This window comes from Hoplias malabaricus, chromosome 15 (assembly GCF_029633855.1).
Source record: "Hoplias malabaricus isolate fHopMal1 chromosome 15, fHopMal1.hap1, whole genome shotgun sequence".
Lineage (NCBI taxonomy): Eukaryota > Metazoa > Chordata > Actinopteri > Characiformes > Erythrinidae > Hoplias > Hoplias malabaricus.
The window spans coordinates 7,227,852-7,242,431 of NC_089814.1; the positions used below are offsets into that span (position 1 = coordinate 7,227,852).

Consider the following 14,580-nt stretch of genomic DNA (forward strand, 5'->3'; position numbering starts at 1 on the left):
TGATGGTTTCTCCAACAATACCCCCCTGAGAGCTTAGCGGTCCCACAAATTCAGCAGCAGTTTCTGCCCTTGGTTCTTTAAGATTTCCCTTGATTCTCTGAAAACGTTCATGATATTGTCAACTGTAAGTGGTGAAAGGCCTAAATTCTCTGAAATCGTGTGCTAATCGTTGTCTTTGGACCGACTGAGTGTACTCTCACAATGTGGTGAACAACGTCACATCCTTGCTTACAAAGACCAAACGTTTTCTCAATGACCTCAACTGTTCCTGTTAAAATGCTCACCGTGGAAGATTCTAGAACAGAGTTAGATGTATAAACATTTATAAAGGTTTATCTGTGAACACAACGAATATGTTTTATTGGAATTTCTATCAATTACATAAAGGTTCAAGTCATTTAACAAATTAGCTTTTAGTTTTTATTGCATTGTGAGGAAGTGTCTGATCGTTTCTGGAAATGGGGTTTGAAATTGACTGTCATCATGCAATAACAACTTACCCCCACTACACTGAACACATCAATAATAGCATCTCCTTACCTGATTTCTTTTTCCCAATGGGTTCCCTGTGAACAGATTAAAAACAAAATAGTTTGATCAGAACTATGGGGGCATTCTCTTTCTCACAGTTGTGTGATTTTAAACATTTCTTCATATCTTCGCTGTCCAGTTAAAAACACGTATCTCCATGTTTGGGGATCTGCATCGTTTAAACACACATTACACAATGGAAATGGTCCAAAATGACTTCTGGTCCAAATGGAAATCTCTTGAAATTGGTTTCTCTTTACATTTACTTCCTGTAAAGTTACTATTTTGGGAGAGGCATGTTTTAAATTGGACAGCGACGATATGCGGTCACAGTGAGGACACACTCCACTTTTAGTCATTAACTCTGATAACTGTCCACTTTCATGAAGCTCTTCTGAATGTTTCGAGTTTATGAACCCAATCCCGAACGTTCCTCTATACTATTTTTACATAAAGTTTTTATTATTTTCACCATTAACACTTGTGTCAGCAACTAATCCACGTTCTTAAAATAAATAAACGTTTTTCAATTTAGAGAAGATGGTATTTTGATATAAAAGATTTGAAGTGTATAATCAAGGGGTACAGTTTAAAGCATGTTAAATATAACAACCAAAACCAAGAGAAATTTGAATCCAGAATAATTGATTTGCTTGATTTGTGGATTTTCTGAAACCTTATTTTACGTAGAGCTTGTAATGAATTACCCCACATCATTCATTTCACATCACAATGGCAAATACAGGAACATGCTGCAATCACCCAGTTGGAAAAATGATAAACATGTTTCTTATGAATGAAAATCAATATCCAGGAAAACCCTGAAGACGTGAAGATTTACACGGCCATTGTACTTCAAACTTTCTCTTACTCTGTCTTTTCTGTTTTACCCTCTCTCCTCGCCCCCCCCCCTCCTCTCAGTATATCAATCACTGTTAGAAACAAAGCCTCTTGTCCTGCATTTCATTCTGCATAGTGGATTCAAACTTGAAGCCAAGAGACTGGCAGTGCATTAGAAAAAAGCTCTAATCCAATTCTAAAGGACACACCAAGGTCCCATTTTCATACACATTCAGGTTGGCCTTTTTTTTACAACGGGGTGAGGCCAGTGCCTCTCCTAAATGTGCTGCGGCATATTAAATATTATAAGCAAATGACATTGATGTAAAAGTCACTATTCCTTTCAACCCAAAGCCTCAAAGAACCATCATTTCCATGTTTTAATAGCGCTGCTTGCTCGTCCGGTCTTAGCACTGGACACGAACAGTTTTTTAGAGTAAGCGTGTGTTTAAGCAGAAAGTAAACAGGCTTTAATTCCTTCTCTGTCCTTTTTAGTCTCTGGAAATCATGGTTAAGAACAAAGCTCGCAGTTCTACGCTGAATGTCAGTGAGACAGGAAGTAGTTAGCAATGGTCAAACAGCTGAAAGTGTTTGAAACTTCCTCTCAGCCTATGGGTCAGAGGTGAGCTACAATTTCAAGTTGAATTAATACCAATATCCTGTAAAAGCTTGGATAACAATTATTCTTCATTTCCCTATCGATGCTTATTAACTTTCACTGTGAGTGTAGGGTGAACTCACTCTATGGGTGGGTTCAGGTCCTCAGGACGCGTCTCGAAGAAAACACGCACCTCCTCACACTGGGAGATGTACACTGGCAGTTGAATCAGTGCCTGAAACAGAAAAGACTCAAACGTTGACCCAAGCCTTTACAGTAAATGTCCATTCCTGAAACACTCGGTCAATACAGCTTCATTTGAAACGCATCACAAACAATCAACAATATAATAATCAAATGGTACAGAAACGTTTTTTATTGTAAATATCTTCATTTAATTAAAAGTAGGGTGACCAGATGTTTACAGAGGAGGTTATCGACCAATAACGGTAGCTCTACAGTCCAATCAGAAGATTTTAGGCTACTTCAACACGCCCCCTTCTCACTCAAGCGAACCAATCAGAGTAGGGGAGGGCGGGACTAGTTTGTGAACGAAACTTCTCAAAGTTCGTAAGCGCTAGAAAGTTGTAAAGTTGTAAGCGCTAAAAAAACAAAATCCCGGACGTTTGTGAAATTCCGCACATTTTTTTTTTAAGTCTAAAAAAGAGGACATGTCCGGGTAAAAGAGGACGTCTGGTCACCCTATTAAAAGGAGCTCCACAATGCTGTTTTGATGTGTGTCAATACAAGAGAATGCTGTTAACTACAGGAAGTAGGGGATCTCTTTTGTTCCATTACACCATAAAAGAAGAAATCATTTGCCATATAAACCATGAATGATGTCAGTTTTAAACTACACAGATTAGTCATTGAGAATTGACTTATAAATCTATTGTCTGAATTAATGGTAAATCCCCAGTCATAGTATTGTGTATGCAATGAGCACCACTTTCCACTAAAAATTGTCTCAATGCTTCAAAGTCATTCTTTCAAAAATACTCAGCCTTTAGTGAAAGGCAGTAAAGAGATAAAGCTAAGTTCAGTTCCCACACTTCCACACAGTCAGCCACGGTTAGCATGCATTAGCTTCATCTGCTGCTGAGATATTTGCTGGTCCTAATCTATGCGCATCGATCCCGTCTCTAAAGATCTCTCAGAGGCCCAGGGCTCTGCTAAAAGTCTGCTGAGTGAAGTCAGATGAGAGTTGACAGGCAACCATTTCTCCCTGAAGATTAAAGGCAAACTGCACAGATTTTGCTCTTGTTCTGCACCAAATTGCAGCTCATCTTCAGCAAGTGCAATGCAATGTACTGTTTTTACAGCACTATTTGGACTTGAGAAGCATTAAATGGTAGCATTATATTATATTTAATGTGGTAATGTGCAGTAGAAATTAGTAATAAGAAGGAATATTAATGATTAAAAAGGATCACCATGTAATTACACATTCAGAGTAGTCAACAGTGACTGCCTTACAGACGTGACAACCCGGTCTCACACTTAATTGTGATATAGTCACATATACCGGAGACTGCAATTTGTGACATAGTCGCATATTGTTGACATTTTATGCGACACTATCACAATCGTAAGTGAATGGGTAATTACCATAGAAACACTACACGACAGCAACACGACAACTCCTCCTCATTATGATGTCATTACCATCCGTTAATACCACTGTCTTATTTTTATTTACGTAAAATATAACGTTACTAATTCATTATTTGCTAAAATATTGAAGCAAATAATGTCTAGAGAAATGTCCTTTTCAGTGTTAGCCTTTTGAAAATTTGTCAAAATTACGTTAAGTGAAAGAAATGTTCTCGTTAAAGTAGGACACCAATAATGAGCATTGCTTAGGAGAAATATTATAATACAATACTTTATGCCTTTGTTGGAATAAGAACCTATGTTATGTAATTCGCATTATGCCTTTTTCTACGTTATGAGTAATGACGCCTGTAATGAGGAAGAGTTTTCATGTTACTGTCGTACAGTGTTTCTATGGTAACTACCCATTCACTTACGATTGTGATATTGTCGCATAAAATGTCGTAAATATGCGACTATATCACGAATTGCAGCCCCCTATATATGTGACTCTATCATGAGTAAGTGTGAGACCGGGTTGGAGGTAAATGTGTGTCTTGCTTCTGGTGCCACGTGCTGATTTTCCAGACCATACACTTGTCTTTAATAAAGCTAAGTGCTTTGGGGCCGTCCTTGTCAGGAGGCAGACATGCTGTCTCTCTGCATGAGCTGAATTATGATGCCTTGGAGATGTTAACAGCATGCGCCTGCAATGGCAGTGTCTGTTCAAGGTGTCCTTTTGTACGAGGCCATTTAGCTTAAAGTGTTAGCAGCACAGAGCCGATGCCAGAGCTTTACAGCTAGGTGGTGACTTGCTAACTAGCATGGAGTTTATACTTAGCCTAACTTAAAACCACAGATCATTTACAGTAGGTTTTGATCTCTCAGGATTACATAACTATTAAACATCAGCCCAATTTGGCCAGGTATCCGTTGTGTTACACAAAAGTAGACAACCTTCACTCTACTTTTCAACACAGCTGGTTTAAATTAACTTGGTTTACCACTAGCATTGTCATTAGCTTTGGGATGTACAGCCAGCAGGCCGCACCACTGCATAAACCCTGTCACGTGTTTTCATTTTAAACTACTTGAAGTAATACAAATCTTACTGACCACTAAGTAAAACAGGCTTATCTCTACTGCTCATGTTATAGCTGATGTACTCTTAACAGAAGTGAATTTCCAACAATAAACACGATTGATATGGTGCATTAACACCAGGCTGAAATCACATTAAAAACATTAATAAAAAACCTCAATAACCCCATAAGAAAGACTTTTAGAAGACTTTTTAAAATGATCCCTGCAGCTCTATTTCCTTTCCCCCAGTCCAACGTGCTGCTTCCTAGGGGTGACGCTGCTACTCTCAGATTGATGTTTTCCTTGGGTGACCTCCACAGTCATTTGTATTCTCTCCAGAGACCAGGCGCATGGAGGCCCATTACAGCAAATGGTCTTTATTGGTGCTCTTCCTCTGCAGGCTGCATTAACCTGATTGTGTGTGTGTGTGCGCAAGAGACAGAGGAATGGCGTGTGTTTATCAATGCATTTTTAAATATACACATGCATATATCTGGTTGAACATTAAAAGTAGACATGGAGTAAAAATCCCATGGAGCTGAAACTATGAGGTCATTTATAATGCCCTCAGACAAAGGCATGGCCTGGAGTCAGGGGTTATTCCACGAAGCTCTGCTGTGACCAAACCCTAACCCAAGTAAATTCAGTTAAAGGAAATTTTCAGTGAAAGATAAATATGAGATTTCCTGTTATTTTAAATGCAGTTGATTAATTATGACATGTTTGGTGTCTGAAATTTACTTCCTTCATTGTGCACTGGTGCTCTGATATAAAAATAAAAAAAGAAGTGATACTTTATTAAATCCCTACACACACACACACACAGGCCTGCCACAGTAATTATGTTACAGACTCATTGTACAATATATGCTATTGACTTCAATACTGCTGTGATAAAGCTCACCCCTTCACCATCGCAAAGTGAAATGGTGGGAGGTGTTCTCTATGAGTAGAGTCGGGCGAGAGGCCTGGGATGTTATAAGGTCGACTCGAAATAACACCGAGAAGTTCAATTTTTGGTTCCCTTCCACCTTTATTTACACACCAGACTTTAAATGACTATTTACAATATATATACACGCGCGGTCCTTGTGAACAAAAAAAAATAACAAAACAAAATTCTCTATTAGCAGAGACAAAAAGGATAAAGACAACTAAATCAATTGAGTCTTAGTATGCCCTTAGGTTATGCTTCTCTCGCCACGGTCTAGCAGAGTCTCCCCTCTTTTACCCTTGTGTGGTATATATATAGGTAGCCCCGCCCCTTAGAATATACCATTCCCTTAAGAGGTAAAAGTTATTGTATCTTGGATACACAAGTTTCATAAACAATAAAGTTAACAATGAACTAACAACTGTACCAAGATTCAACTACAGCCATGGCATGTTTAACATTCATTCATAATATCAATATTTATTAGATAATATATTTTCCCTCTTCTAGATGCTAGTTCCCCCTTCCCTCTGTGGAGAATGGATTCAACCAGGTAAGTAAAACTCAGCATCAAGACATCAAGCAAGAGATAGTACTCTTTTCCCTCTCACATGACCCGTATGCAGGTGAGTAAGTACAGGTAAGTATACATAATGGTTTCTCTTGGTGATGTGTCACAGGTACTGTACATCATCACAACTGCTCACACACTGTGTTTACTTGCGTGTTTATTTACATCAGAATTAACATCACTATTCTGGCCAGTTGCACTGCTCTGTTCTCTGGTTTTCTGGAGGGGGGGAGCGCCAAGCCTTAACAGGGCGACACACACTCACACATTTACTCACACTAGTGAGTCACCAATCTACGCAGTCACCCGGAGGAAACCCACGCAGACACAGGGAGAACACACCACACTCCTCACAGACAGTCACCCGGAGGAAACCCACACGGACACGGGGAGAACACACCACACTCCTCACAGACAGTCACCCGGAGGAAACCCACGCAGACACGGGGAGAACACACCACACTCCTCACAGACAGTCACCCGGAGGAAACCCACGCAGACACGGGGAGAACACACCACACTCCTCACAAACAGTCACCCGGAGGAAACCCACGCCGACACAGAGAGAACACACCACACTCCTCACAGACAGTCACGCGGAGCGGGACTCGAACCCACAACCTCCAGGTCCATGGAGCTGTGTGACAGCGACACTACCTGCTGCACCACCGTGCCGCCCCTGAATATTCTTAATAAAACATTTTTGCCAAAGGTTCATTGCTCCTTAAAAGGAGTGTAACTGCATCAATTTGTTATTATTTTATCAATATATCAGTAGCACAAAACGTTAGCATGGGCAACTCTGCCGTGGATTCTGAAGGACAAGAAAGCCCTGTTCTTTCATTTCATCACCCTCGTGATTACTGACAGGTCCATGGACTTGTACCAGCGACCTTCCGGTCCCAAGCCCATTTGAAGCTTATCTCCAGCTCCTTCCAATGGAATATGAGACCAAACACATATAGTACTCACTGAAAGGAAGCTTGTACATCCGGGCACTTCTCTCATTTCCCTCCAGCGTGAGAATGACTGCAAATGTGCTTAAAAAGCGTAATAGGCTTTTGATCTGATGAGCACAGAAACCTGGCACCTTTTCACATAGAGAGGGAAAACCCTTCTGTGTCAGCACTCTGCAGCAGCACAAAAAGAGAGCTTTCTGGAAATACATCAGAACAAAAGTCATGACTACGGTGCCGGACCCTTGTTAAAAGTAACATTTTCTTTTTAAAAAACACCATTTCCTCCAGAGGCAGCCCTTTAAACCTAAACACAAAGCCACTGCCTGCTGACGAAGACTGACTCAGCACAGCTCTGATATTCACTGGGGCACTGTGCCAAACCCATGCCTTTGTTTAATTCATTTAAATTAATAATTGTTTTTAATTAAACTAAATAAACAAAATAGACAAAGATGAATAATGTGAAAATAAAATGTAATAGACTAAATAATAATAATATATAGTATATAGGAAGGTTGCTACAGATGTTGTGCTTTGATCTGTGTCTCGTCCACTTTTGACCTTCTCGTGTTTGACTAGCCTTAGTTTCTAAATTAAAAGTAGCAACCACAAGTGAATTCAGCTGACTGTCCTGGTGGTTTTGTTGCTGTAAGTGAATGGCCAGACTTCTGCCATCGCATCTAGTGAGGGAAACTTTCTACTGGAAACTACTGTAGTGTCAAAGGTTCAAAGACCAAGTCATTGTCAATAAACATGGATTAATGAAAAAAAATTACTGGAGTGGGTCATTTTGTAGAAACCTGTTTTTGTAAATATCCACCAAAGGAAATCCACCCCCTATCTTCAACACTCCTCCAAAAGCCAGTTCTCTACAACACATGAACAGCACTGCCTGACTACAGCTGGAGGAGTCCATGGGAGAGAGTGTCTGTTTCTTCTTCTGTCTTTCCCTTTTTTTCTTCGTTTAACAGTGCATACTGTAGCATTGATTTCTCAGCCATTCCTGTCCAACTAGCTCACTAGCTTTCAGAGATGTGTGTAGAGTCGTGTGAATGACTCAGCAGCTTGTGAGGTAGACAGGCTGGTAGGTCGTTCAGTCATTTCATTAAAACAAAGTGATCAGTGATACAACACTTACCCCGCAGTATTCATTAATGGGCCGCAGTCTTTTCATGGCCACGTCCCTGATGTGACTTCTTCTGAACAGAATTTTCCCTGGGAACAAATCACAACAGAATCATGAGATTTTATTGATATTATTTTCAAAGTTTGAGTTAAGAACAAAACCCTAGTTTTGGGAAATACAGCATTTATGACTCTATTTTCTCACACAAAACACACAATGGCACCATCATGGATCAAAAACAACATGTTTAAGAAGTTGAATTGCACAGAAACTGTTAAGGACATGAGTTCGTTAAACACATTCATCTGAGCTCTCGCAGCACAACAGTAATAAAGAAGAGCCACTAATTAGTGTCTATCAAACGTACGATAGGTTTGTGCAATGAACTCAGAGAGAAAGACCCGTGTTTGAACATTGTTATCTAGACAACAGATCAGGCCAAACCAGCATTTACCAAGGAGCCAGCTCTGAGTGACTAAGTGACTCAAATGGGTATTTGGGAGCTTTTTAGCAACTTTACGTCTCTCAGGAAGTTGGAACAGATTGTGTGACACTGTTTGTGTATCTGTTGTGGCTCCCTCGTGTCTGCTGGTGTAGTTCAGGTTTCAGCATTGTAATGGGGTAAGACGCAGGATACAAAAAGGATAAAAAAATAAATAAATTGCAGGGTTTAAATTACTTAAACTATTAAAGAGCAGTGACTCCCGGGGGGGGGGGGGGGCTCTATTGCAAGGGGGTGCAGCAAGGCAAATGAATGAGACATGTTTGAGCAATGTGTGTCAGAGTGGGTCAGGGGACGGGGGGCGGGAGGGGGGTGAAAATCTAGGAACCACTGCTATAGACAAACAGAGGCCACTAGACTAAGAGAAGAGAAGAGGATGACTACTATATACAAGTAATCAAGGATACATACAAAGAACACTTTCAACATCACGTTCACGTGATCATCAGCACAAGGCTAGAGACCAAGATGAAGACAACATAATAAAAACGTTCTCCCTGCGTCCGCGTGGGTTTCCTCTGGGTGACTGTCTGTGAGGAGTGTGGTGTGTTCTTTCTGTGTCTGTGTGGGTTTCCTCCGGGTGACTGTCTGTGAGGAGTGTGGTGTGTCTGTGTTTTTTTTTTTTAACCCAAGTATATCAGGATTACTAACAAGCTAACAATTTGAATAAAACACCCGCCAAAACTCCGTTCTTCCAACTACAAGTATAATGGCTTTATGTGTGTGAAGTACAACCCTCAGACAAACAGCAACAACAGTTCCAGCCCCATCTAGCATCATATCCAAAGCCAAATCCGTGTAGAATAAATTATTTCAATGTCAGACAGTCTGATTAGGACACGGCTTTTAGTTCTGTCTCTAATGCAACAAACTCAGAAAGACATAGGGCGTGTGACTTGCTAATAACTGGAGATACACCAGCATTTATAACTCAGTAATCGGAACTATCATATATCACACTGATTGTCATTTTAACTTGACAATGACACCAGATAATAAACAACATCCACAGTGAGATTCTCCCAACGATTTCTCATGTTTTGTTCGTTGTTGTAACTCCATCTCCTTGTTTGTAAGAGAGCATCTGCAATCCATCTATTTGCAGAAGTGTTTCTAAAGCCAAGTAATGAACTCGGAGAGGACTGTGTGGAATAGGCAGGGCAGTAATTACAGGGGTTCCTGTGGTATATTGCTGACAGAGCACTGAGGCATTATACCCAGACACTTGTTAACTGGCAGTAAAGGGCTGGTATGTACCTGCCAGGCAACATTCAGGTGCGTTTAAAGCTTTCAGATGGAGCCCAGGGGGAACACATGGCTGTTGACAGATTTAAGACAAACACGTATTTATAGCTCAAACCATGTAAAGAGGGGTTTGGTATTTACCAAACAGTTAAAGTTCTGTTTTTATCTGTTTTAATTCTATTCCTTGAGGCCCATTTATAATGTCTCCCTGGGCTGCTGTAGACTGTGCAGGTGAGTACTGTAACATGTGTTTGTTCATGGATGTGACGTGATAACGTTTATATTTTACATCAAGTACAACCAGTACTTTTTTTTTTTAAAGCTAGCACTACATTCTTTAATTTGGATTATTGTAACTTATTAATAAACTGAGATTAATGTCAAAGAGTATAAAGAGGAGACATGTCACTGGCTTAAACATAAATATTAAACATTTGAATTCTCAGCATGGCCCCGCCCTTCCATAAAAACAGCCAATCAAATCGCTAAATGTCCTGTAACCTTTGCATTATTTATGCCAAACCTTACAGACTTAAATATGTGTTTAAAATTAAAAATGGACTTTACGTGTCTCTCCCAGTTCAAAAGCATAGTCTCATAAGAGTGGAAATAACTGCCCAGCTGAGTTCCCAAAATGGATCCCATGTAAACAGACATTTTTTGCAGCCACTGTGTTCTCCCATTATGTTTTCAGTTGTGATCAGTATAAAGATCATTCATTCATTCACTATCTGTAACCCTTATCCAATTCAGGGTCGCGGTGGGTCCAGAGCCAATCTGGAATCATTGGGCGCAAGGCGGGGAATACACCCTGGAGGGGGCGCCAGTCCTTCACAGGGCAACACACACACACACACACATTCACTCACACACTCACACCTACAGACACTTTGGAGTCATCAATCCACCTCCCAACGTGTTTTTGGACTATGGGAGAAAACCGGAGCAACCGGAGGAAACCCATGCAGACACAGGGAGAACACACCACACTCCTCACAGACAGTCACCCGGAGGAAACCCACGCAGTTACAGGGAGAACACACCACACTCCTCACAGACAGTCACCCAGAGCGGGAATCGAACCCACAACTTCCAGGCCAGGTCCCTGGAGCTGTGTGACTACCTGCTGCACCACCATGCCGCCCCAGTATAAAGATCAGCTCACGCTTAAAAGACTTATATGTTCAGCCCTATAATTAGTAGATATTACAAACAGCTGCCTGATGAGTGGCGTTCTCAGGGAGGCATTAATCAGGTGCTGAAACTCTTGCTCCAGTCGTGCAAACATTAACTTGGACAAATGAACAGAAAGTGTATGTTTCAAGATGCAACATCTGTATTTACTTATCCACTATACGTTTGTCCACACTGGTACACGTCATTAAATAAAAAGAAATAGTTCACACAAAGTTCTGAGCAGCAAAATGAAATGATGTTACAGCATCCTGTTCCAATGAGTTATTTTTGTCCAGTCTTTCCTCACTGTACATGCTCTCTGCAGTTAGTCACATAGGAAACAACATTACGTATAGGATTCTGCATTATCCGTGATTCCAGGCATCGGTGGAGAAGTGTTGGAACATATTATAGAGACATGTTTCTGCTTCCTTTCAAAAATAGTCTAGTGAAGTGTCACATTCCAGCAGTACATATGAGTAAATATGGAGTACGCAAGTAAACAAGAAAGTGTCAGAAACCACATAAACCTAGAGAGGTTTTAGATGTGAAGCATCTCATGAAAATGCCTTGTAACACACTCACTCACATACGCTCTCACATTAGGGAGTGCACCACTAGGGGACGCTATGGTTCTTTACATGTATGGCACTCTGTATAAATGTAAAGTATATAACATCCTTGCCATTTCACCTACTGAAAAATGCCAGTGTTTTGACTACGACAAAAACAAGATGTCAGTAAAGCAAAACCCAACGAGGCTTTACAAATCCATTTTGATGAAAGCTGGAATCTCCCTTTATCTCATCCTTGCTGTAAACATATAAAAATCCCATGACTCATATCATTCAGTGAGGAAGAACTTGCTGATCAGAAACCTCGACACTGACCACTATGCTGATGCACTCAAAGAAGGGCCAGAAAGGAATAATTCTAGTATGAATTCAAAGCCTCGTTTTACAAGAAACCACTTTAGAGTCTCTTTGGTTTACACCAACCATTGTTGCCCTCTCCCAAAACATCTGGACCGCCATCTCTCCCTCTACTGCTGTCTGTTTGTCTAGCTGGACAAGAATCCACAGTCCATAATTGTGTTTGTCTGGAACGAACAAAGTCTTCTCTGCGTTTCCATATGAATAACTGCAAAGCTTGGAGTCAACGTGCATTCCAGTTTTCTTCTTAATAAAAAAAAAGAAAAGAATGTGTGTGTGTTGGGGGAGGTTCTGAATAGACAGAGCTCTTTCCAAATGGGAAACATCTGAAAAAAATCATTCAAAATCTAAACTTAAAATTGTTTCACACTTGAAAATGGTGACAGAGGTCCATTGGACTTTGTGAAAAATTCTCCTTACAGACAGTCACCCGAAGGAAACCCACGCAGACACAGGGAGAACACACCACACTCTTCACAGACAGTCACCCGGAGGAAACCCACGCAGACACAGGGAGAACACACCACACTCCTCACAGACAGTCACCCGGAGGAAACCCACGCAGACACAGAGAGAACACACCACACTCTTCACAGACAGTCACCCGGAGGAAACCCACGCAGACACAGAGAGAACACACCACACTCCTCACAGACAGTCACCCGGAGGAAACCCACGCAGACACAGGGAGAACACACCACACTCCTCACAGACAGTCACCCGGAGGAAACCCACGCAGACACAGGGAGAACACACCACACTCCTCACAGACAGTCACCCGGAGGAAACCCACGCAGACACAGGGAGAACACACCACACTCCTCACAGACAGTCACCCGGAGGAAACCCACGCAGACACAGGGAGAACACACCACACTCCTCACAGACAATCACCCGGAGGAAACCCACGCAGACACAGGGAGAACACACCACACTCCTCACAGACAGTCACCCGGAGGAAACCCACGCAGACACAGGGAGAACACACCACACTCCTCACAGACAGTCACCTGGAGCGGGAATCGAACACACAACCTCCAGGTTCCTGGAGCTGTGTGACTGCGACACTAACCTGCTGCGCCACCGTGCCTTTACATAAACTACTTTAATGAATTAAATGACAAACAGTTATGCCATAATCAATAAAGATCAATAATGCTCAATCTAATTATATCTTCCAGCCAGGGATGGATGAGTGGACAGATGAGTGAGTGTTTAAGAAAAACAGTGCTTTAGCTGGAATGGCTCATGACTTAAAGAGAATTACTAAGTGGGGGAGCAGTCTCCTTTCACAGTCTGCAGGCTCATAAACAAACACAGCTGAGAGTGGTGACCCTGCATGTGCCCTTTGAACGAGTTCCAGACACACACAGATACAGGTTCCCTCCAGGTGCTGACAAGGTGAGCAACTGTCTCGCCTCATTCAGCGCCACTGCTTTGAGTGCCAAGGGCCTAAAGGAACTGGAAGGCAAAAAACACATTTACCGACAACACCACTGTCACCACGCGCCACTGTCCCTGTGTCTCCCATCCCTTGTGTTTCTTTATAATGCCATCAAAACCTGAGGTTTTATTTTAGTAGTGCACGAGTTCATGTGCATTTTATATATATATATATATTAGTACACTGTCCAAAAATCAGGCGGCACGGTGGCGCAGCAGGTAGTGTCGCAGTCACACAGCTCCAGGGGCCTGGAGGTTGTGTGTTTGAGTCCTGCTCAGGGTGACTGTCTGTGAGGAGTGTGGTGTGTTCTCTCTGTGTCTGCATGGGTTTCCTCCGGGTGACTGTCTGTGAGGAGTGTGTTGTGTTCTCTCTGTGTCTGCGTGGGTTTCCTCCGGGTGACTGTCTGTGAGGAGTGTGCTGTGTTCTCCCTGTGTCTGCGTGGGTTTCGTCCGGGTGACTGTCTGTGAGGAGTGTGGTGTGTTCTCCCTGTGTCTGCGTGGGTTTCCTCCGGGTGCTCCGGTTTCCTCCCACAGTCCAAAAACACACGTTGCAGGTGGATTGGCGACTCAAAAGTGTCCGTAGGTGGGAGTGTGTGAGTGAATGTGTGTGTGTTGCCCTGTGAAGGAGTGGCGCCCCCTCCAGGGTGTATTCCCGCCTTGCGCCCAATGATTCCAGGTAGGCTCTGGACCCACCGTGACCCGGAACTGGATAAGGGTTACAGATAATGAATGAATGAATGAATGAACGAATGTCCAAAAATCAGACACCACATTAGTTCTATGTGACAGAAACGACACAAAAGCCTCAACAAATATGAAACCAATCTATTTGTTATTTTTAACTTAACATTACAGTTTCAAAATCATTGTGGTGCTTCACTGACCTGCAGAAACTGCACTATGTAAAGAACATTTTGAGGAATGTAGGAGACCCCCCCACTCCCCGCTTGATGTCAGGACAGTGCTATAAACGTGCACTTTGCGATTGCTGGAGACGCCCAGGAGAAAACACCAAATCTTACTTAGTGTTCCTTTAAATGTGTCCAG

General features: G+C 41.9%; 1 protein-coding gene across 3 annotated transcripts in view; it reads right to left on the bottom strand.

Annotated features, from left to right (window-relative positions):
* Nucleotides 1–14,580, bottom strand: part of sh3pxd2b (SH3 and PX domains 2B) — a 45,675-nt gene that overhangs the window by 10,215 nt on the left and 20,880 nt on the right. For 2 of the 3 annotated variants that reach the window (XM_066645666.1, XM_066645665.1), the window contains exons 4-6: nucleotides 8,248–8,324; nucleotides 2,113–2,204; nucleotides 541–566 (exon numbers count right to left, since the gene is read on the bottom strand). In XM_066645666.1, the coding sequence (XP_066501763.1) occupies nucleotides 541–566; nucleotides 2,113–2,204; nucleotides 8,248–8,324 (195 nt within the window). The remainder of the gene's footprint in view (nucleotides 1–540; nucleotides 567–2,112; nucleotides 2,205–8,247; nucleotides 8,325–14,580) is intronic. The other variant, XM_066645667.1, reaches the window with a different exon arrangement.